This window comes from Rana temporaria, chromosome 5, assembly GCF_905171775.1.
Source record: "Rana temporaria chromosome 5, aRanTem1.1, whole genome shotgun sequence".
Taxonomy (NCBI): Eukaryota; Metazoa; Chordata; class Amphibia; order Anura; family Ranidae; genus Rana; species Rana temporaria.
Window position 1 is genome coordinate 1,290,010 of NC_053493.1, and position 16,896 is coordinate 1,306,905.

At 45.4% G+C, this 16,896-nt stretch overlaps 1 protein-coding gene across 2 annotated transcripts in view; it reads right to left on the reverse strand.

Moving 5' to 3' along the window:
- Positions 1-12,578: 12,578 nt before the first annotated feature.
- Positions 12,579-16,896, reverse strand: part of TSNARE1 (t-SNARE domain containing 1) — a 311,708-nt gene continuing 307,390 nt past the window's right edge. For both annotated transcript variants that reach the window (XM_040352069.1, XM_040352070.1), the window contains 2 exons: positions 14,128-14,566; positions 12,579-13,793 (listed from right to left, as the gene is read on the reverse strand). In XM_040352069.1, coding sequence (XP_040208003.1) covers positions 13,234-13,793; positions 14,128-14,566 — 999 coding nt within the window. In that variant the 3' untranslated portion in view covers positions 12,579-13,233. The remainder of the gene's footprint in view (positions 13,794-14,127; positions 14,567-16,896) is intronic.

A 16,896-nucleotide genomic window follows, 5' to 3' on the forward strand; every position in this document is an offset into this window, starting at 1 on the left:
AGTCAATAGTGACTCATTCTAGGATTAGCCCTGACTAGTGACATGCTAATTGAGTCAGGGCCTGGAAGACATTTCATTGTCGTTGTGTAAAGGTGTTGTAACGGACAGGTGTTAATCCAGGTCTGCTCCCAGAACTCTAATTATGCATGCTAAATACTGTTTATGTGGGATAACACTGTCTAAAGTTCAGAGGTGTGAATAGGTGTCAAGCTGTATGCGGAGACGCAACGTCTGCCTAGGGAACTCAGTGTGTGATGGGGTTTTGTTTGTTATGCTGTTAATGAAGGAATGTTTAGTAATTAGCTCAAAGAATGTGATTGAAGCCTTAGTGTGTGATTAGGGGGGTGGGGAGTTGATTGTTCCTTTAATGCCTTGTACTGTATATAAGACTGAAAGAAACCATTAAAGTTGCATTACATTTGGAACAAGTACAGAGCTACGTGTCTCGTCTTGATTCTGGGAAAATGGGATGCCTGCTGGTTTGCCTGTGTGTCAGATGAGCCGTCGTAGTTGATGGAAGGTCGTAAACGGTGGTGACCGTTACAGGTATGTACAGCTTAAAAAAATAAATAAAATATCAGCATACTGTACATGTCGGAAGTATGCTGCATGTAATGGTATATACCCTGTTTCCCCAAAAATAAGACCTACCCTGAAAATAAGACCTAGTGCTATTTTCAAGGAAGGCTGCAATATAAGCCCTACCCCGAAAATAAGCCCTAGTTAAAAATGCTTGTACAATCCTATAATCCACTATATTACAGTAGTTTATAATGTACAATGTGTGTGTTTCTGTAATATAATTGTGGGGAAGAGAGGCTGCGGCGGGTAATGGAAGTGCAGAATGGCGCTATAACAAATGTATTTGGCACAATTATATTACAGAAATGCACACATTGTACATTATATACTACTGTAATAGAGTGCATTATAGGATTGTACAAGCATTTTAACTCAGTTCACACTGGGGATTCCTGGCAGGGATGGAGAGAAGACCTACCCTGAAAATAAGCCCTACTGTGTCTTTTGTTGGCATAATTAATATAAGACCCAGGCTTATTTTCGGGGAAACACAGTAGATGTTTTTTAGGGTGAACCTCCGCTTTAAGCCAGTCTATTCAAATAAAACGGGGGGGGGGGGGGGAGAACACATCAAGGATTTTAAAAACAAAGAAAAAAAAAAAAATTATTTTGCAACGCAGAGCACCGCATCTAAGGTAGCGTGTCAACGTGTCCTGCATGTATAGGGAAGCCATAGAAAACGAATGCTGACTCATGTAAAGCAAACGTTCCCACAATCCAAAAGTGTGAATGGATCCCGAGTCCGAGGTGAAGACTAAACAGAAAAAACAAAAATAAAAATAAAAAAATTGTACAACGTCCGCTCACTTTTAGAGAATGAAACCATCTGAAGTGACAAATGTTTTTTTTTTTTTTTTTTCTGTGATTGTATAACTTGTAGTTACGTTTACTGGCCTTCAACGTCAAAAGGTTATTTTACTTCTCTAAATACATTTTTTTTGCGTATTATAAAAAAAAAAACATACATACGATCTCTAAAAGCTTAGAATTCAGCTTATTAAAGGAGTTCTCTGACCTAAAACTTTTAACCCCCGCTGTGCCCGGGCTGTAAAACTATACAAAATAAACTTTCACTTACCTGCCTACGATCCCCCGTTGTTCCGATATCGCCGTCCCGTTCTCCGGTCCCGGTCTCTTCCGCTTCCTGCGGGTCGGTGACTCACAGTGCGCTCAGCCTATCAGCGGCCGCGACGGGACATTGCTGCGGCCGCTGATAGGCTGAGCGCACTGTGAGTCACCGACCCGCAGGAAGCGGAAGAGAACGGGACGGCGATATCGGAACAACGGGGGGATCGTAGGCAGGTAAGTGAAAGTTTATTTTGTAAAGTTTTAAAAAGTCTGGTTTTGGAAACGGCACAATTCGGCATTTCACGGTCTTTTCTTGGGTGTTTCGCAGTAGAACGGGATCGTCAAACCAAAAGGTCTACACAAGTCCAAAATCTTTTCATTTTTAACCACTTAAGGACCTTGGGTGTTTTTCAGATTCGGCGTTTACAAGACTAAAACTGTTTTTTTTTTGCTAGAAAATTACTTAAAACCCCCAAACATTATATATATATTTTTTTCTAACACCCTAGAGCAGGGATATGCAATTAGCGGACCTCCAGCTGTTGCAAAACAAAAAAGTCCCATCATGCCTCTGCCACTGGGTGTCATGCTTGTGGATGTCAGAGTCTTGCAATGCCTCATGGGAATTGTAGTTCTGCAACAGCTGGAGGTCCGCTAATTGCATATCCCTGCCCTAGAGAATAAAATGGCGGTCATTGCAATACTTTTTCGTCACACCGTATTTGCGCAGCGGTCTTACAAGTGCACTTTTTTTTTTGAAAAAAATCACCTTTTTGAATTAAAAAAATAAGACAACAATAAATTTGGCCCAATTTTTTTATATATTGTGAAATATAATGTTACGCAGAGTAAAATGATACCCAACATGTCACGCTTATAAATTGCGCCCGCTCGTGGCATGACGTCAAACTTTTACCCTTAAAAATCTCGATAGGCGACGTTTAAAAAATTCTGTAGGTTGCATTTTTTTGAGCTACAGAGGAGGTCTAGGGCTAGAATTATCGCTCTCGCTCTAATGATCGCGGCAATACCTCACCTGTTTTCATATGCGGGCGCTCCCCGCGTATGCGTTCGCTTCTGCGCACAAGCTCGTCGGGACGGGGCGCTTTAAACATTTTTTGGTTTTGTTTTATTTATTTTATATTTTTTAGCACTTTTATTCCTATTACAAGGAATGTAAACATCCCTTGTAATAGAAAAAAGCATGACAGGGCCTCTTAAATACGAGATCTGGGGACAAAAAGACCTCACATCTCATATTTAGACTTAAATGCAAAAAAAAAAAAAAAAAATGGAAATTTTGTAATTTTTTCAAATGACAACAAAAAAATGTTTCTTTAAGACGCATGGGCGGGACTGACGTTTTGACGTCACTTCCTCCCAGCAATGCTATGGGGACGGGCGAGGACCATCTTGCCCTCACTCACATCCCCACACAGCAGGCAGCAGGACCCAATTGCCTCCGCCGCTACCGACGGCTTGGGTAAGCGGCGGAGGGCGCGGGAGGGGCCCTCTCCCGCCGCCGATAGCGGTAATCTCGAGGTGGAGACCGCCGTTATCGTAAACAGGACCGCTCATGCTAAAGATGGATACCTCGGTTGTGGCAGCAGCTGCTGCCGTTGCCGAGATATCTATCTTTAAAATACCGACGTATATGTACATGAGCGGGTCGTTAAGTGGTTTTAATATTAGTTCACAACGGGATAACCTCCAACGTGTTTCGGGACCCCAACAAGCTCCTCCTCTTCCTTTGGAGCCCTGGTAGATGACACAATCAGAGGACACCTTATTTCCATTTTATAAAAACGTCATTGTTCCAGCTTAGAGTCCTACAACTTTATGGGACCTGAATAAGGGGGAGGGTTGTTGGGCGGTCAGAGACGTTCTCGGTTATCCTCTTGTGAATAAGATTTTGGAGTTTCACACCCGTGTTTGGCGTGCTCGTTAGACTGTATATATGTGGATTCTCAATTCTGGGTCCCCCACCTTTTTTTTTTAAATGGTGTCCCCGTCTTGTGAAGAGCAGCCTCAACTGAGCCACTTCTATCATCTGTATCGAGTGCCTAGTCTTCACCCATCTGGTAGTTTACCAGTTAGGCATCAGCATATTTAGTTACTGATGTGTGTATCTGGGCAAAATGAAAGAAAAAAAAAAAACGCACATTCAGTACACCTCTGCAATACATGCACACCTCACCATGTTTCGTCCTTCCCGTCCAGAAAAACGTATCTGTCAACCTGACAGAAAATCAGTGTGCACCTGAATTCCTGCCGACAATCCTGCCTCTGCTGCACTGAAATCCCAAGCGGTGCCCAAGTACCCTCTGGCTGGACTACAGGACTCCCTCTCAGAGGTTATGAAGAGACAAGGCTGCTGCTTTGGATGGTTGGAGACGCTGTTACTAAAGATGTTGTTACTGAATCCCTTTCTCCCTCTGGTGACACTTCCCCGCCTTACTGCTCCCCAGTCTGCCACCAGTGTGTGACCTATCCCTTCCACGGCTTCTGGGCTGAACCTTCCTAGTGAGGTTTCTTTGCTCTGTTTGGCCTACTCAACAGTCTGCAGTGTTATTCCTATAGTCATATGACCGAACAGCCAATAAAATGGTCTCCTGAAGAAGTGTACGCAGCTTTATGAAACGCGTCAAAATGTATGGCGTGGCTTGATCATCACAGTAGGGTAGCCTTGACTGTTGTGAGCGGCCTAACTTAAGCCAGTGGGCTCTGCAAAGGTTCCGTGCCTTCTCACTACCTTCTTTAAAGGGGTTGTAAACCCTTGTGTTTTTTTTACCTATGCATTAAGGTGAAAAAACTTTTGTCAATGAGCAGCTCCCCCGTTTTACCCACCCTTCCCCCGCCGGAGATGTGCTTTACCTCTCTGGCTGGGGTTCTTGGCTCTTGATTGGATAGATTGATAATAGCCCAGCCATTGGCTCCGGCTACTGTCAATCAAATCCAATGACGTGGGCGCGTTGAGATGTATGGCATGGGTTGATCATCACCATAAGGTAGCCTTAAAGGAGTTCTCTGACCTAAAACTTTTAACCCCCGCTGTGCCCGGGCTGTAAAAATATACAAAATAAACTTTCACTTACCTGCCTACGATCCCCCGTTGCTCCGATATCGCCGTCCCGTTCTCCGGTCCCCTTCCGCTTCCTGTGTGTCGGTGACTCATAGTGCGCTCAGCCTATCAGCGGCCTCAGCAATGTCTCGTCGCGGCCGCTGATAGGCTGAGCGCACTATGAGTCACCGACACACAGGAAGCGGAAGGGGCCCGGAGAACGGCACGGCGATATCGGAACAATGGGGGATCGTAGGCAGGTAAGTGACCGTTTATTTTGTATATTTTTACAGCCCGGGCACAGCGGGGGTTAAAAGTTTTAGGTCAGAGAACTCCTTTAACTGTAGTAAGCAGCCCAACTTAAAGCGGAAGTAAACCCATGCGTGCCAGAAATGTAACACTCCCATTGGTTGTTCTCTCAAACTGTCAAACCATCCAATGGCTGGTGTCATAACTGATCACATGTGCAGCATCATTGCAGTTGTAGATTAAACAGACGCAAAGATGGCAGCTTCCTTGGTTGAAACCGATAGGGGAGTTTACCTACACTTTAAAGTGATTGTAATGGTTCAGGTATTTTTAAATAACATGTCATACTTGCCTCCACTGTGCAGTTCATTTTGCACAGAGTGGCCCTGAACATCCTCTTCCGGGGTCCCTCTGTGGCTCTCGTGGCTCCTCCCCGCATTAGATAACCCCCTCTGGGAAGCGCTCTCCCGAAGGGGTTACCCAGTTACCTTGCGGGCATGCTCCTGTGCCATACACGCCGAGTGTATGACTCGGCCCCACCCCCCACGTCATTGGATTTGATTGACAGCAACGGGAGCCAATGGCTGCGCTGCCATCAATCTATCCAATCAACGCCAAGACTCCGTGGAGAAGAGGACGCTGGGGACGCGGCGAGCAGGTGAACTGTTTCAGGTAAGTAAACCGGGGGGGGGGGGGGGGGGGGGGGCCGTGGTTGCCAGATGTTTTTTCACCTTAATGCATAGGATGCATTAAGGTGGAAAAACACAAACCTTTACAACCCCTTTAAGCCAGTGGGCTCTGCCAATATTTCCTGCCCTCTCACTACCTTGTTGAAACATATCAAAGTCCCAGCGCCTCTTGGATGCCCTTTTTTTTTCTTTTCATTGGACCCCCGAAGTGAAAGCTGCTTTACGAAACGCGTTGAGATGTATGGCACTGGCTTGATCGTCTTTCTATTTGTCTATGTATGCTGTCTTACAGCATTTTAGCTTTGTGAATTGTTGATGCGTCTACCACCAGCAATATGTTTTTATATCGTAGGTGTTGAATAAAATTTGTTGGGAAAGGCAATGGTGGTGAGCGCCGCTCCAAAGGCTGTCCTATGAGATCTTCAGCTGCCAAACAATCCTGGGCGCCTGCCTGGGTCCGCAAATTCCAATATTCAGACGCTGAAGGAGCTCATGGTGAATCTGCAGTATATTTCATCTCTCAGTTACACTGGCCCAGTGCAAGCAGGAGCTATTTGGCTCCATAGACTTGAGTTCTTGCAGTCAAGCAAGATTTCTGCCCCGTTTATGGCCCTGAGAATGACGTGCACTGGAGATGGATCTCCCTGTGACCCATGAGTGTTTTTGACCATCTTATCCCCTTCCGACTTGTTATCGGTGAATTGTTTGCTGTAGAATCTGTACCCACTGAACGGGGTGGTGTCACCAATATTTACTGGTTGTTAGGGACGCTGGCCAGGGCTCCTAACGCCGCCTGAGCACATCAGCGTTAAGGTCCCATGTCCCTCAAAACTGGGGTAATGCATTGGGTAAGTTAGGTGGCCACTCACAGGGGCCTTGTGGCCACCTAACTTACCCAATGCATTACCCCAGTTTTGAGGGACATGGGACCTTAACGTTGATGTGCTCAGGCGGCATTAAGAGCCCTGGCCAGCGTCCCTAACAACCAGTAATTATTGGTGACACCACCCCTTTGTGACGTCAATGACCCAGCATGCCCTCAGTCAATGACGTCACCAGGGGGAGGGTTCACCAGGTGGCCCCCAAGCCCCTTATTTATTAAAGAGCAGGATCTGGGGGCCACTTTGTTAAAGGGGGCTTCTAGATTCCAATAAGCCCCCTGCCCGTAGACCCCCAAAACCACCAGCCAGGGTTGTGGGGAAGAGGCTCTTGTCCTTGAATCATTTTTCCCATGAGTGTGAGTGGGGCCCCATGTCAAGTTTTGCCAAAGCCTAGAGCCGCCCCTGGGACTTGTAGTCCATAACATGTAAGGTGTTAAAATAACGTATTGACCTTCACTAGTCCATTCTATGTCAGGCCAGTGACCAGCTCATACAATTGTATCACATCGGGTATCAGATACTTGTTTGTATGCCAAATGTACCTTTTCTAAATGTCTATAATTGTCATCTCAATAAAATTATACTTTTTTATATTTATGCTTTGGTCTGTCTATTAAAAAACCTATGGGTTTTATTTTTCACTGCGCCTTTTGGTAGCAGATGTTTTTGCCATTTTCTCTTTTATTGTACAGACATGGGAACGAAAGACATGCCACCCACACTCTACCCACGGAGGGTCAGCAGACGCGTTCCACACTCCCGCGCTAAATCCTTGAATAATTTCTTTTTTTATTAATGTACCTCTTTAAAAGTCCCATGGGCATCCAGCTTATATAAGCCAGTTCAAAGATTTGGGGACTGAGCTATCCACCCACCCACGTACATAGGCCAATATCTTATGTAAGAGACGAGGAGATTGGTTCTGTAGTGCTGCAGGGCGGGCTGACCAGCAGGACCAACAGAAAGGCGCACACAGGATTTCTGGCAGATCAATAGGTATTTTTCAGCACTTGCAGCATTTTTTAATTAACAGTGGTAGACAACCCTGGAGATCCATCTGGACCAGTGTTTCTCAACTCCAGTCCTCGGGGCGCACCAACAGGTCTTGTTTTCAGGCTTTCCATTATTGTGCACAGGTGATTTGATCAGTTTCACTGCCTTAGTAATTACCACAGCAGTTTGATCTGAGGGAAATCCTGAAAACATGACCTGTTGGTGCGCCCCGAGGACTGGAGTTGAGAAACACTGATCTGGACAACATGGAAGAGTTCAAAGGTCACCCTGGCAAAACCCATTTTTTTTTTAGGAATTCAGCTACTTTGTAAAGACTACAGGCATACTAGGAGTTATGTCCAAAGAGGTGCCTGCCACCTCGAGGACTTAACTCTTTACATCAGACAGGATTATTGTGCCCTAGGAAGATAACTTTCGGGAGCTTCAACACTAGAAGCTCTAGTCTTAAAGCATTTGTTACCCCAACACATATTTCTGATATGTGGCTGCTGTACCATGTACTGGTAAGAGATTCTCCTGTTCTCTTTGTATTGCTTCCTATATGTGAAATTCCTGGTGATCCTGCTAGTCCCCTTACTGTCCTATTAAAAACTGACCATACTAAGCAGGAGAGCACACCATGGTCAGTTCTCCAGTTATGCTGGGAATTAGTCTGCTCCTCTCCAATGATCAGACTTGTCCTGACATGCCCCTGCTGCACAGCCATTCACTGGGAGGCTCAGTGTGCTGTGGCTTCTCCTCCCCTCTGCTCTTATGCAGTTGAGAACAGAGGGAATGTGGTCAGTCATAAAAAGAAGAAAAATTGTATTAATGTTTTGCCTGTCATTTCTATTTTAAACTGAATGGGTTGTTTTACAAGGTAATCGTTCACAATCACTAAGCTCCTTCAAGGGCAGAGTCGAAGCAGCTGCTATGTCTGCCCCCTCCCCTCCTGCTGATTCACAGAAGCCTTTGTATTATGTGAACTCATTCACAAAATACAAAGGCTTCTGTGAATGGGCAGCAGAGAAGAGAGGCAGGCATAGCTGCTCTGTGTGTTTTTTTCTGTCACAGCCCCAAGTGTCTCCTCCAGGAGTGCAATAAACATGTCAGATGTAAATAAAGAAGTCCAGGAGACGGCATGCACCTTAATAGACTTCTCTCATATTATGCATGTGCATAGTACAAAGTGGCTGAATTCAATTCGGCTTTAAGGAGATAGCCTTGCAAGGCTGATTACAAAGTATGGGTAGTGGAGGATCTAGGGACTAGATTCTTGCTATTGTTGTTTATAACCTGCAATGAATTAATTTTTTTTTATAATGGATCGGTCATCCCAGTAAAGGGGTCCCTAGAGACAACACTGGTAGTAGCAGAAAGCCCCATTGCTCTAGTTGTGTGCCTGCAGCTGGAAAGCTCCCCTTTGAAGCTGAGTCCTCTCATTATTAGGATTGTAGTGATAGTGAGAGAACGAGTGAGTGGATTTCCTGTTGCATATACACTAGACTGGTAAGGGGGATGAGTAGGTTCTACAGTAGAGCCCCAACTCCGTTTAATATACCAGAACTGTAGTACAGTATATTTGGCCGTGGGGGGAGGACCTGTGTGAGCCCAGATCCTGGTATTATTAGACTAGACTTGCCCAGAATCTAAAATTCTTCGCTCAGTGTGCACCGATGACCAGGATGCGCCTTCTCTCGCCATAAGGCATATATTTACCAAATGCTCATTGCTGTCGAGAAGCCCCATTCATTGGCTCAAGAGAGTTAAGCCCTACTTAGCTCCAATTCATACAGGGGCAGGCCCAATGCAACATATGACGACATATTTGGGGGGGGGGTGGTGTTTGGTTTGCCCTCCCTTGTTCTTATTTGGTCTGTGCCATTTAAAACTACAGAATAAATTATAAGGGCAGGGAAACACGTTTGCGATCTACCTGCCATAAGGCATAGATTTACCCAACGCTTCTTGCTGAAAAGGCTTGAGAGAGTTAGGCCCAATCCACCACCAATTCATACAAGGGCAAGCCCAATGCAAATTCTGGTAACGACACATGGGGGGGGGGGGGGGCGGATTATCGCCTTACCCTGTTCTTATTCGATCTGGGCCATTCAAAACTACAGAATAAATTAGAAGGGCAGGAAACATCATTACGATCTACCCGCCATAGATTTACTCAGGGCTTTTTTTCAGGGGGAACTTGGTGGAATTTCGTTCCACCACCTCTGGCTCAGACCCTTGGGGAGGGGGACCTGCTCACCACAATCACTTGTAAACACAGAAGTCCGGTTTATGTGTTTACAAGTGACAGCTCTGTACTCTCTGTGTAACCCTCCTGAACTCTGCACTCTGTATGTAATGCAATCCTGGTATTTAATGCCCCTTTAAGAGCCTCCTACTGTTCGTGAAATTTGACTGACCACACCCACTATTTGATACGATTCAGAGGGTGTGTGTGGGTGGAGGGGTTTTGGGGGGTCGTGGTTGAGTTCCAGCACCTATTGTTTGAGAAAAAAAGCCCTGGATTTACCAAACGTCCCCTGCTGAAAAGGAGCCCTACTCACTGGCTCAAGAGAATTAAGTAAGCACCATCCATCGCCAATTTATACAAGAGTAAGCCCAATGCAAATTCTGGTGACAACACATATTGGGGGGGTTACCGCCCTTTCCTGTTCTCATTTGGACTGGGCCATTCAAATCTACAGAAAAAATTAGAAAGGCGAGGAAACACGGTTGTGATCTAACCGATCCATGGCCACGATAAGTGGATTCGTTGCGATCTACCTGCCATAAGGCATAGATTTACCCAACGCTTCTTGCTGAAAAGGCTCGAGAGTCAAGCCCAATCTACCAATTCATACAAGGGCAAGCCCGATGCAAATTCTGGTGACAACATATATGAGGGGGGGGGGGGGGGGGGGGGGGGGGGGCTTATCACCTTTCCCAAATTCTGGTGACGGCACATATTGGGGGGGTTTACTCCCTTCCCTGTTCTTATTTGGTCTGGGCCATTCAAAACAACAGAATCAATTAGAAGGGCGAGGAAACATGGTTGTGATCTACCCGATGCATGGCCACGATAAGTGGATTGGTTGCGATCTACCTGCCATAAGGCATAGATTTACCCAATGCTTCTTGCTGAAAAGGCTCGAGAGAGTCAAGCCCAATCCACCAATTCATACAAGGGCAAGCCCAATGCAAATTCTGGTGACAACATATATGGGGGGGGGTTATCACCTTTCCCTGTTCTTATTTGGACTGGGCCATTCAAAACTACAGAATAAATTAGAAAGGCGAGGAAACACGGTTGTGATCTACCCGATACATGGCCACGATAAGTGGATTGGTTGCGATCTACCTGCCATAAGGCATAGATTTACCCAACGCTTCTTGCTGAAAAGGCTCGAGAGAGAGAGTTAAGCCCAATCCACCAATTCATACAAGGGCAAGCCCAATGCAAATTCTGGTGACAACATATGGGGGGGGGGGGGGGGTTATCACCATTCCCTGTTCTACAGAAAAAATTAGAAAGGCGAGGAAACACGGTTGTGATCTACCCAATGCATGGCCACGATAAGTGGATTGGTTGCGATCTACCTGCCATAAGGCATAGATTTACCCAACGCTTCTTGCTGAAAAGAGAGAGAGTCAAGCCCAATCCACCAATTCATACAAGGGCAAGCCCAATGCAATATGAGGGGGGGGGGGGGTTATCACCTTTCCCTGTTCTTATCTGGACTGGGCCATTCAAAACTACAGAAAAAATTAGACAGGGAAGCATTGTCGCGATCTACCGGCCATAGATTTACCAAACGCTTCCGGCTGAAAAGGAGCCCCACTCACTGGCTCGAGGGAGAGTGAAGTAAGCACCATCCACCGCCAATTTATACAAGGGCAAGCCCAATGCAAATTCTGGTGACGGCACATATTGGGGGAGTTTACTCCCTTCCCTGTTCTTATTTGGTCTGGGCCATTCAAAACAACAGAATCAATTAGAAGGGCGAGGAAACATGGTTGTGATCTACCCGATACATGGCTTTGATCAGTGGACAGATCGTGATCAACCCATTTCAGACACCTTCTGGTCTTGCCCTAGGCTAACTGCCTATTGGAACCAGGTCCGCCATTGGATCTTTAAACTGACGGATATACAGCTGCCTATGGAAGCCGCAGCCTCTCTTTTACATTTACCACTTATGCCACTGAAACGGTACAAACGCTCACTTTTATTACATTGATTGAATGCGGTGAAGGCCTGCATACCTTTGAGCTGGAAGCAGACCGCCACACCTTCTATTTGGCTGTGGTTCACCAAGATAAATGAAACCCATCATATGGGGGTCTTTGATAGCCTCCGCTAACCATAGATAAGAAAGGTGTGACAAAACCTGGTTTTACTGGATGGAATTCACGTGCTCTCGATTATCGGGCCATTATGGACCCACAGACATAAGATATGTTGTAGTTTCATGGGAGACCTCCGAGGACTTTTGAGTTCTAGCTCTTCGTTGCGCCATCCGGCTAAATACCGCACAACCCCCCCCCCCCTTTTCCTATTGCTGGCCCATTCCTTTTTTCCCCCCTCTTGTTTTTTTCCCTGTTGCGGGCAGGTATATATATATATACACACACACACACGTTAGTGCATACAGAGACGGTCTCCTTGAGGTCAGAGGGTCTGGGCCTATAAGTAATCCCATTGTATGCATACTGCACTGTTCAGCCTCATTGTTGGTATGCAGCTGATAGTGGAGGAGTCCCCGCCACATGCTGCTCTCTTTGTGGATAGTTCTTTACGTATGACCTGTTATTTATCTGCCTATCGCAGTGATGGCGAACCTTGGAACTACATTTTGGAACTACATTTCCCATAATGCTCTTGTACTCTGCAGTGTAGTTGAGCATCATGGAAAAAGGTAGTTCCAAAACACCTGGGGTGCCGAGGGTCACCATCACTGGCCTATCGAGATTACATTTCCTGTGTGTACTCTTAAAAATATAAAATAAAGAATAAAAACAAATAAAAAATTATAACGTGTGCACATATTGCAGAGATGTATTAAATGCGTTTTTTTTTTTATTATTACATTTAGTAGTAGGGAAACCCTATACATGTACTTGTAAGAGTTCTCATTCCAAAGAAATAATGAATGCTTTGCTTTAAAAAATAAAACTTTCAAGATAAAAAAAAATCTTTGGGTTTTTGTTCTTTTTTTAGACTGTCAACCTAAAATTGCACATGGGGGGGTATTATCTTCTACTGGTCATGTAATGCGGCTTTTGAGTAAGGGTCCAGCAAAATGTTTTCATAAGCCAAGTATACAGGATTTTGCATTCAGTCCAGCCTGAAAGGCTTACCTATTCCTGCATGATAAATATCATTTTTATCTTTTTTTCTTATTTTTTTTAAGAAAACTTTTTTTTTTTTTACTTTTTTGTTAAGAAAAATATTATCTCGGAGTAAAAAGAACACGTACAAAATATTTCCTCACAAACCATCCGAATAGAAAATATGCACAGTATATCTTCACAAACTACAAAAATGGCTCTCTATATATATATATATATGTATTGTATAAGGGAAGTATTCTTGAAGTCTCTTCTAATGACCTAATGAAAAAAAAAAGTTCATAGAATTTTTTCGTTAATAAAAAAATTGTTCGAAGGAGTCTGTTTTTTTTTTTTTTAGTAGAGTTCGGTAAAGAAGACCTTACAGTTCCTCCTCGACTTTTAGGATCATGCCAGAATATGTTTCATTTCCAGACTGTCCCCCTGGCTCGACACCTCCCGATGCGTGAGAGGGAGCCCTGGTTGATGATCCTGGCGCTAGATCGTTTACACAATCAACAGATTCCCTGCGAGAATGGTTATTGTCCACCATCCTTTCCAAGGTGTGGTTTAAAATCTCAACGTTATCCGCTAATCGTCTACTTTGCTCCACAAGGTTTTCTAAGATGAGGTTTTGCTGCACCATTAAAGAAGTTTGTTGTTGGTACCAAGACGACAAAAGGGTGTTCTGCTGCATCTGACTCTCCATGAGCTGCTTCTCGAAATCGGAGACTTCGTGATTTCGGCGTGGGTGCTGAGGCGTCTGAGAAAGCCTTCTCATGTAGGCCGATTTCGCCTGGTTTTGAGGGGAGGAAGAAGGCGACGGAGAAGACGCTGAAGTCTGAATAATCACCGGGTGGTCAGACATGTCTGGCTCGGTGGTGACCATTTCTATAGTTCTAAGAGGCACCCACGTGCAACCTGGGCCATTTTCCTCTTCATCTGTGGGAATTAAAAAAAATAAAAAATAAAATAAAAAAAATAATAAAATTACGGACTTCAAAAAGAAAAAAGCAGTAGCCAGAGATAGAAAAAGTAAAACACTTATTTGTTCAAATCTCATAGAAGGTTTGTTTGGTATCTATTTAATCGATAGTAGCTTGACCTATGAATCAGAACTCAATTGGCATAAATCATTTCAACACCAGCAAACTACAACTGTACCCACTTAGGCCTGAAACTACAGAGAATGCCATGCAATACCAACTACAGTAAAAACTGGACCATTGCTACCACTTCCAAGCCAGAAGACTGCCACCCCTTCTGCCTAAATTACCTGACTGAAGCTCCAGAGCTATGTGAGGTGCATCAATGTCCACATCAACGTCATCATGGTCGTCTTCGTAGTCATCATTACCATATCCAGGATAAACATCACTGTTCGTATCGTTATGCATTCCTGATGGGCTCCTACTCACGCTTCCAGTTACAACAGATCTCTTTATAATAGCCAGCTTCTCCTTAGTCCGCCTTTTCATATCGTCCCACCTCCTCCTCAGATCTCTCGTGGTTCTCGGAGACCTTGCCACAGTATTGATTTTCTTGGAGATCTCCAACCAGATTCTCTCTCTTGCCGGTTGGCTGAGGTTGACTCTCTCGCTTCCGTAGAGTTTCGAGTGGTTCTTGGTTACTTCGGCCACCAAAATTTCCAGCTCCAATGGAGAAAACTTCTCTTTTCTCTTGCGGGGTGTACAGGCCATTCTAAGGTTGCGCCTCTTGTGAAATGAAACAAGAAGGGGCATTTTTGGTACCACATTCCACAAAAGCCAAAAAGCACAAAAACAAAAACTTCTATTGCAGTTTCAAAATTCATGCAGGTCTTAGAGGGAACTTTAAGACCCCGTCAGCTTTTAGCCGTTTGGTGCGGTTTAGACAGACCAAGGCTGAAGATATCTCACCAGCAAACCAAGGATTTCGGCAAACAGGTCCAAAGCTTTATTCAGTGGTCACAGCATATTAAGAAAAGGCAACGTTTCGGGGCCACAAAGGACCCTTTTATAAGGCAAGTAAAGGGGTCCAGCATGGCACCCCAAAACGTTTCCCTTGTTAATATGATGTGACCACTGAATGAAGCTTTGGACCTGTTTGGAGAATCCTTGGTGTGCTGGTGACATATCTTCAGCTCTGAATAGCTACGATTTCCAGCCGATGGTCGCGGCAGCACCCACTGACAGCTATTTCCAGGAATGTGTGCGTTGGGAATATTTCCATTATACAGGCCAAGAACCCTATTCTTGTAGGAATCATGGAATGAGCAGCACATCTCCAGTATTCAAAGTTTGTGTTGTGGGTGTGTCCAATCCACTCACATCACACTGCATGACTACAAAGGAGATGTTTCAACTGCTTAGTAGCTTGAGATTTACCCATTGCCTATTCTCTCGCTTTCAACGTCAATCAATTTAAGTGGAAGTAAACCCCCCCCTATCGTTTTCAGCCAAGGAAGCTGCCATCTTGGCCTCTGTTTAATCTACCATACAACTGCCATTGGATGGTTTGACAGTTTGGTTGAGAGCCCATAACCAATGGGAGTGTCACATTTCCGGCACGTGCCGGAAAGGTATCTGTTTTATGGATGGGTTTACTTCCGCTTTAAAAAAAACTACAAATGAAACATTTGTTGGCAAGGCATTAATCTCAAGCTAGCCTGTGATTTAAGATCTCCTCTGCAGTTAAAGGAGAAGTCCAACCTGAGCTTTTTAGGCTGGGCTTCTCCTAAGGGTCACAGAAGTGCAATTCGTTTTGCACTCCTGTGACCCATTTTCAGCAGAGAGCGGTCTGAAGTCCGCTCTCTGCTGACGTCACTGCCATCAGTCGGGGCAGCGCGTCATCACGACTTCCAAGTCGGGATCTGCCAGCTGCCCTGATTGATGGCAGTCTCAGCGAGCCGCCCCTCCGCGGCTCAGCGCTCCAATGAGCGTGGAGAAGCAGAGAGGAAAGACGCTGACTGACAGTCAGCAGCTTTCCCCTCGGGGATCTGTGAGAACCGAGCCATCGGCGATGTTCGGTGGCTCGGTTCTCAGCAAAGAGAAGGTGGGGGACAGATGCTCCACCCACCGAGGTAAGTATGAATATAAAATACAAATGTAACCCATACTTCTCTTTTAAGGCCTCAATGCCCAGGATATACTGCAGACATGCTACTTTGATAAAACCCTAAAAGGGGGGCCAGGATCTTGGCGCTGTGTCATTTCATCACAAGGCTCCCGTCGTAGGGGAGTATACAGAAATTCTCCAAGCACATGCGGAATACGATAGCATGCAGTCATCCCTCCTAAGATGGGCCCTACTGCACTGTAATTACACAAAGCCAGGATCCCGACACCAATCAGGATTTGTATTGGTAAAAGTGCAGGCTCTGTCATCAAGTCGGGCATGCAGCCAGAGAATTCTGAAAAGTCGACGATCCTGTCCTGCAAGCCTTTTCCCAGGAGAGTGAAGCCAGATCCGTGGAGCCTGCACCTTTACAAAGCCCACATTTGCTGCCATCATATTCCTATTCATTGGATTCCTTTAAAGGGGTTGTAAAGGTTCGTTTTTTATTTTCTAAATAGGTTCCTTTAAGCTCGTGCATTGTGGGTTCACTTACCTTTTCCTTCCATTTCCCTTCTAAATGTTTTTTCTGTCGGAATTTCTCACTTCCTGTTCCTCCTCGGTAAGCTTCCCCCCATCGTCCGAGCCGTTCTGGCTGGGGGTTAGTCAGCATGCTCATCCCCTTCCTTGGGACTACATGTGAACAGAGCATCTCCCCACAGGGATGTAGTCCCAAGGGAGGGGGCAGGCACGCTGACTAACCCCCAGCCAGAACGGCTCGGATGATGGGGGCAAGCTTACTGAGGAGGAACAGGAAGTGAGAAATTCAGACAAAGAAAAAAACATTTAGAAGGAAAAGGTAAGTGAACCCACAATGCATGAGCTTAACCACTTAAGGACCGCCTCCTGTACATATACAGGTACGTGCTGTGCTATTGTCCAGCCGTGCGCCCGCAACCTAGTCCGAAGCTCTGTGACTGGGACCCGATCGCCGCTGGAGTCCCGCGATCGG